We start from the raw sequence: 7196 nt of genomic DNA, 5'->3' as shown, positions 1-7196 counted from the left end.
TCATACCGAGGCTCCTCCAGCTTCATACCGAGGCTCCTCCAGCTGCTTCATACCGAGGCTCCTCCAGCTTCATACCGAGGCTCCTCCAGCTTCATACCGAGGCTCCTCCAGCTTCATACCGAGGCTCCTCCAGCTTCATACCGAGGCTCCTCCAGCAGGCCGAGGCTCCTCCGGCTTCATACCGAGGCTCCTCCAGCTTCATACCGAGGCTCCTCCAGCTTCATACCGAGGCTCCTCCAGCTTCATACCGAGGCTCCTCCAGCTTCATACCGAGGCTCCTCCAGCTTCATACCGAGGCTCCTCCGGCTGCTTCATACCGAGGCTCCTCCAGCTTCATACCGAGGCTCCTCCAGCTTCATACCGAGGCTCCTCCAGCTTCATACCGAGGCTCCTCCAGCTTCATACCGAGGCTCCTCCAGCAGGCCGAGGCTCCTCCAGCTTCATACCGAGGCTCCTCCAGCAGGCCGAGGCTCCTCCAGCTTCATACCGAGGCTCCTCCAGCTTCATACCGAGGCTCCTCCAGCAGGCCGAGGCTCCTCCGGCAGGCCGAGGCTCCTCCAGCAGGCCGAGGCTCCTCCAGCTTCATACCGAGGCTCCTCCAGCAGGCCGAGGCTCCTCCAGCAGGCCGAGGCTCCTCCAGCAGGCTGAGGCTCCTCCAGCTTCATACCGAGGCTCCTCCAGCAGGCCGAGGCTCCTCCAGCTTCATACCGAGGCTCCTCCAGCTTCATACCGAGGCTCCTCCGGCTTCATACCGAGGCTCCTCCAGCAGGCCGAGGCTCCTCCAGCTTCATACCGAGGCTCCTCCGGCTTCATACCGAGGCTCCTCCAGCTGCTTCATACCGAGGCTCCTCCAGCTTCATACCGAGGCTCCTCCAGCAGGCCGAGGCTCCTCCGGCAGGCCGAGGCTCCTCCAGCTTCATACCGAGGCTCCTCCAGCTTCATACCGAGGCTCCTCCAGCAGGCCGAGGCTCCTCCAGCAGGCCGAGGCTCCTCCAGCAGGCCGAGGCTCCTCCAGCAGGCTGAGGCTCCTCCAGCAGGCCGAGGCTCCTCCAGCAGGCCGAGGCTCCTCCGGCAGGCCGAGGCTCCTCCAGCAGGCCGAGGCTCCTCCGGCTTCATACCGAGGCTCCTCCAGCTTCATACCGAGGCTCCTCCAGCAGGCCGAGGCTCCTCCGGCAGGCCGAGGCTCCTCCAGCAGGCCGAGGCTCCTCCGGCTTCATACCGAGGCTCCTCCAGCAGGCCGAGGCTCCTCCAGCAGGCCGAGGCTCCTCCAGCTTCATACTGAGGCTCCTCCAGCAGGCCGAGGCTCCTCCAGCTTCATACCGAGGCTCCTCCAGCTTCATACCGAGGCTCCTCCGGCAGGCCGAGGCTCCTCCAGCAGGCCGAGGCTCCTCCAGCAGGCCGAGGCTCCTCCAGCAGGCCGAGGCTCCTCTGGCAGGCCGAGGCTCCTCCAGCTTCATACCGAGGCTCCTCCAGCAGACCGAGGCTCCTCCAGCAGGCCGAGGCTCCTCCAGCTTCATACCGAGGCTCCTCCAGCTTCATACCGAGGCTCCTCCGGCTTCATACCGAGGCTCCTCCAGCAGGCCGAGGCTCCTCCAGCTTCATACCGAGGCTCCTCCGGCTTCATACCGAGGCTCCTCCAGCTGCTTCATACCGAGGCTCCTCCAGCTTCATACCGAGGCTCCTCCAGCAGGCCGAGGCTCCTCCGGCAGGCCGAGGCTCCTCCAGCTTCATACCGAGGCTCCTCCAGCTTCATACCGAGGCTCCTCCAGCAGGCCGAGGCTCCTCCAGCAGGCCGAGGCTCCTCCAGCAGGCCGAGGCTCCTCCAGCAGGCTGAGGCTCCTCCAGCAGGCCGAGGCTCCTCCAGCAGGCCGAGGCTCCTCCGGCAGGCCGAGGCTCCTCCAGCAGGCCGAGGCTCCTCCGGCTTCATACCGAGGCTCCTCCAGCAGGCCGAGGCTCCTCCAGCAGGCCGAGGCTCCTCCAGCAGGCCGAGGCTCCTCCGGCTTCATACCGAGGCTCCTCCAGCTTCATACCGAGGCTCCTCCAGCAGGCCGAGGCTCCTCCGGCAGGCCGAGGCTCCTCCAGCAGGCCGAGGCTCCTCCGGCTTCATACCGAGGCTCCTCCAGCAGGCCGAGGCTCCTCCAGCTTCATACTGAGGCTCCTCCAGCAGGCCGAGGCTCCTCCAGCTTCATACCGAGGCTCCTCCAGCTTCATACCGAGGCTCCTCCGGCAGGCCGAGGCTCCTCCAGCAGGCCGAGGCTCCTCCGGCAGGCCGAGGCTCCTCCGGCAGGCCGAGGCTCCTCCGGCAGGCCGAGGCTCCTCCGGCAGGCCGAGGCTCCTCCGGCAGGCCGAGGCTCCTCCAGCAGGCCGAGGCTCCTCCGGCAGGCCGAGGCTCCTCCAGCTTCATACCGAGGCTCCTCCAGCAGACCGAGGCTCCTCCGGCAGGCCGAGGCTCCTCCGGCAGGCCGAGGCTCCTCTGGCAGGCTGACATTGTGCAGATGTGCAGCACGGGAGAAGATGCATCCTTGTAATTGACACCACAGGATCAGAAGCGTGTCTGTGCTTGGCTGAGCTGGTAAAGTCTGAATAAAGCCTCGCCCAGGGGACCAAACCACCACAACGTACAGAGTCTGTTAGTCTGCAGCAGTTATTACACAGCACACATATTCTTATGTCACTGGGTTTGAAAAGCACATAATCCTTCTTATATAAATGGTCTTTTTTTCCCCTGGATGGGAGTACGTGAGAGATGAAGCAGCTGTATCTAAATAAAACAGCAACAGCCAGTCATGCATGCAGGCATGCAGAGCAGCCATGCTGCAACTCTCAGTGGCAGCATGAAGACCTCCACCGAGGAAGACCTTCATGTAGCAGACCTCCAGGAGGAAGACCTCCAGGAGGAAGGTCTGCTACATGAAGGTCTGCTACAGCTTCTGTCTGCATATGAACCACAGGACGGGCCTGATACGTCGACAGTTGAGGTGATGAGTCATTCTTCAGAGGACTCGTTAATGTTTTCTCTCTTGAAACTCTCCAAGCATCAGAACGTCATAACGTCAAGTTTCACTTCACTGACTAGTTGCAGCTCCAGAAACGCCTCAGACAATCAGAGAATACTGTAATAGTTTTCATAAAGGTGTTTGATGAAACTTCTGTTTCATCTTATTTCATGCTTTTACCAAAAGACTCATTTAAATCTTAAAGAACAACACAAAGAAAACAAAATTATTAAAAAAAAGTTTTATTGACATCAGAAGCGATTTAAATTTCAACAATAAACAAGGCGTTTTTTTTTCTTATTCTTGCTATTACAGTGGTACATAAAGATCAGTAAAACAACTGTGATACGTCAACTCTGATAACATGTCATTTAAAATAAAAACACACAGGAGAAGGGAAAAGAAAAGAAAGGAGAGAACACTCAGGTCTAACTCGTTTTTTATGTGCTGTGCACCTCTAGCTAGTAAATACTGTAAGCCCACCCCTCCCACTGTAGCAGGCAGGATAGTGGTCTAACTATCACTGAAGAACTGCAGAAGATACACACACCATACTTGTGTAGTGTCACCTATACAAAAAGGAGAAACAAAGTGTACAGCATAAAAACAACCGATATACACAGCCTTTTTTGTTTTTTTTCTGCCCCTTGATACTAACATATTTTCTTTCAGTAAGTGAATGTGTACAAGGGGTTAAATGCTTTATAAACAAGAAAACGACCACTACGTAACCACCGCGCCTACTCGTCATCATCGTCGTAGTCGTCCTCCTCCTCTTCGTCATCGTCGTCGTCGTCATCATCGTCGTCCTCGTCCTTCTTCTCCACCTTGGCCGGCGCCTTCGCCGCCGCGCTGCCGCCGCCTGTTTTGCACTTGGCGCGATACGTGGCGACGTCCTGCGATGAAGATATAAATATATATAAATATAAATATATATAGATATAAATATAAATAAATATATAAATGTTTTTATGTTGTTTTTATTCATCACATCCTCTCTATTGATTGAATGGACTCATCAATACAAGCGATCAGTCCTCACCCGCTCGTATTTCTCCTTCAGTATGGACGCCTTCTTCTCAAACGGCTGCTTGTCCTCGGACGCCGTGCCGTTCCACATCTCGCCGAGCCGCTTGGCCACGTCCCCGATGGACAGACCCGGAGTCTCACCTTTGACCTTGGGGCGGTACTCTGAGCAGAAGATGAAGAAGGCAGACCTGCAGGAAGAACGAGTCATTAACACGGTGAACCAGCTGCTTCCTGCGTCTCTACAACACCAGTCAGCTTGGTGTTGCTGTGGAGACCACGGCGCGTTGACCTGCAGTACTTACGGGGGTCTCTTGGGGGCGTTGGGGTCCTTGTACTTCTTCTTCTTGCCGCATCCCCGGGCTGGGACGTAGTTCATCATCTCTCTATCGTAGCGGACCTTGTCCAGCTTGGCAAGGTCCTCGAATTTACCTTTCTCTTTGCCAGACATGGTCTGAAAACAGAAACAACTTGCTGTGGAAACATCCTTTGTGCAGGATTCAGAGTTTCATCTTTTTCTTAAATTGCCCAGATTTGGGTTGCTGCTGCAACTTATCTCACAATGTGGTCAGATAATAAACAACTTACTGCACTTGAATGATCAAGAAGTGGAGCATCTTTAGAGTATATATATATATATATATATATATATATATATATATATATATATAGTCCAGAGTTAAACAGACTACAGGTTTATCTCTCCCTCTCACCTTCCATCGCTCGGAGCATTTCTTGGAGAACTCGGCGAAGTTGACCGAAGCTTCCGGGTGTTTCTTCTTGTGCTCCTCGCGGCAGGTCTGCACAAAATATGCATAAGAGGACATCTTGCCTCGCGGCTTGGCGGGATCTTTCTTCGTCTTCATGCTGGAATCTATAAAAGAGAGAGAGAGAAATATATATATATATTAATTTGATCATTGGATTCATTTTGTAAGGATAATGGATCAAATTCTAAATCTTAAAATAAACTTTATAAAGATTTTTGTTTTACACAATTCTTATTTTCTTATTACATGAGTAAAGATGAATCATATGAAGCAGGTATGATTTACCAGTTCTTTTATTTCTGCCCGTCATTATTGATGGCGCTACTTTAGTGACCCGCCCTCCCTGCTGTCAAACTGTCCCGTCCTGCACACACGGAGCAGGAAAACCACTTTATTACTGCAATCTGTGGAAAAACTCAAGTGATTGATGGTTAACTCCCATTTTAGAGGTTTACAACTGGATTAGACATCGCCCCGCATTCGAGAAAAACAATTAAAAAAAACCCAAATATATATAAATATATATATATTTGTATCCATGTTGCGGTCCGCTTCGCTTCGCATGTAACTGTAAAAGTTCCCCAAGTGCAGCTGCAGAACATAAACCTCCGTGGGACTAGACCAGGACTAGACCAGGACTAGACCAGGTCCTGGCTACAAGACAAAAATGACTCGTGTTTTTGCAAAGAGAGAAAAAAAATCTCATCTGCATGAAAACAAGTCGTGTGGAAACCCCCGTTTTACATTTATATTCATGTTTCATCAAGCAAATAACTTTGACACAAAAAGGAGACAAAATGTATATAAAGGCGTATTTATTGAAAATAAAAAATAAAAACACTCAAAACTGCGTTTTCACAATCTCCTCTAATCAGTCTTTGTTCTCCCTTCATGCGGAAATAATGATAAAACGTGTTTAAAACTGTTGGTTTTTCGCTATACATTGCCTATTAAAGCTGCTGTAACTCCGTTTAGCGGAGCAGTAATGGCGCAAAGCTCTGTTGAGGAAAAGGAGGTCAACAACGACGGCAATATTTCTTCTTCCATTTTGTGAGAATGGCTTCTTCATGAAAGAAAGTCCCCCTGAAAGCCTCCTCCCGCCCTCCAGCTCGCTCTGAAACACCGCAGATATGTCCGTGGAGCCGGCGGGGCTGGCCGCTTCTTCCCCCGGCTGGTTCCTATTGCTGGAGCCGGTTATACAGTAACACAGTGGGTCTATGCTGGGCTATGAGCTCTGCTGCTCTATGAGCTGCTATGAGCTGCTAATGGCCGCTCGTCTTCACTAACACAGAATATGGCTCCTTCTTTGTGTCAGGCTGCCATAGAGGGCAGAGCCGCCGCTCCGCTTCAGACCAGATTAAAACACCTTCCCAGCGGAGGAAAAATCCCGCAATAGTGTCGTTAGAACCAGGACATGTTGGACTTTCTTTTCCCGTCGTTACATTTTATAGTTGCGAGTTTGTTTCGCGAGAAAAGCCGGTTAGAAAAAGTTGAGTGTAACTGCGCCTGTCGTCCGCAGCTCGCATTGCCTCGCTGCTGAGAACAGTCAGCCATTACAGTAACAGCACATTACAGCAGGAAGAGCAATTATTATTTCAGCGGCTTCCAGACTGACTTCCACCAGAGAAACACAGCGCCGGGTGTTTTCTAACTCGGTCTATCTTTTTCTCATGTTTTCTCTATTTTACCGCCCTAAGGAGCATGCTGGTTCCTGACAGCCTCAGCGCTGCAGACCGGAGTCTCTACCATTGTCGATAACGTGTTTGTCCGCTAGACATTCCTGAATTTTTACGCGATAACTACCCTTTGATTCGACTCCATTTTGTGTAAATGACACGACAGCATTATACAAAATTATTCTCATTTAACAAAATCGACTGTTTCCGTCGAATTCACTGGAGGTTAATATTAATTTCTGCATTTTGCCCCCTTACACACTCCCAGGCAGGGTTACGTTACCTGCTCGCGCCGGTTATTTTGGTTGTTTTTTGCACTATATAATAATGTAAAACACTTAGAAATGCAGTATTCCATGATGGCGGATGGATAACTGAGGTATTGGTGGATGTTATTATTGTTGGAAAGAGTTAAAATGTCCGTGTGTGATACTCACCTCGGGACTGTGAGCGGCTCTGGTCTCTGCAATGGCTGTGAGAGAAACAGGCGATACGCAGTGTCTTCAGTCTTCAGCTCGCTAACATTACTCTCCGAGGGCTCTCCGCTGATTGGCCAGCGCCCGGGCTGGCGCTCCCCTGATTGGCCGGAGGCTTTTCATTGTCCTAATAGAAGACGAGGTCCCATTGGCTGCCTTTTGTGAAACGTCACTGAAGTTTTCCGAGGCGCGTGGATACAAAAAGGCCCGTGTCCCAGCGTGCTGGGCTGGTAGTAGTGTAGTGTGTTTGCC

The 7196-nt window shown here is 52.0% G+C and overlaps 2 protein-coding genes across 3 annotated transcripts in view; one reads left to right on the top strand and one right to left on the bottom strand.

Annotated features, from left to right (window-relative positions):
• Positions 1–2153, top strand: part of LOC131986258 (adhesive plaque matrix protein-like) — a 2586-nt gene extending 433 nt beyond the window's left edge. The window contains exon 1 of the mRNA XM_059351112.1: positions 1–2153. This exon is cut by the window's left edge and continues 433 nt beyond it. Coding sequence (XP_059207095.1) covers positions 1–2153 — 2153 coding nt within the window.
• Positions 2154–3222: 1069 nt separating this feature from the next.
• Positions 3223–6990, bottom strand: LOC131987040 (high mobility group-T protein-like). 2 transcript variants are annotated; one of them, XM_059352184.1, is made up of 6 exons: positions 6906–6982; positions 5078–5156; positions 4736–4896; positions 4328–4476; positions 4039–4213; positions 3223–3892 (listed from the first exon to the last, which is right to left on the bottom strand). In XM_059352184.1, exons 2-6 carry the CDS (start codon positions 5100–5102, stop codon positions 3737–3739), a joined length of 666 nt encoding a protein of 221 aa, XP_059208167.1. In that variant the 5' UTR covers positions 5103–5156; positions 6906–6982; the 3' UTR covers positions 3223–3736. The 2 variants fall into 2 exon arrangements, with proteins under 2 accessions (XP_059208167.1, XP_059208168.1); XM_059352185.1 differs by lacking the exon at positions 5078–5156 and having other exon boundaries at positions 6906–6990.
• Positions 6991–7196: the final 206 nt, after the last annotated feature.

This window comes from Centropristis striata, chromosome 15 (assembly GCF_030273125.1).
Source record: "Centropristis striata isolate RG_2023a ecotype Rhode Island chromosome 15, C.striata_1.0, whole genome shotgun sequence".
Taxonomy (NCBI): domain Eukaryota; kingdom Metazoa; phylum Chordata; class Actinopteri; order Perciformes; family Serranidae; genus Centropristis; species Centropristis striata.
The sequence above is the reverse complement of the archived record's forward strand: the minus strand, read 5'-3'. Positions and strand labels throughout refer to the sequence as shown.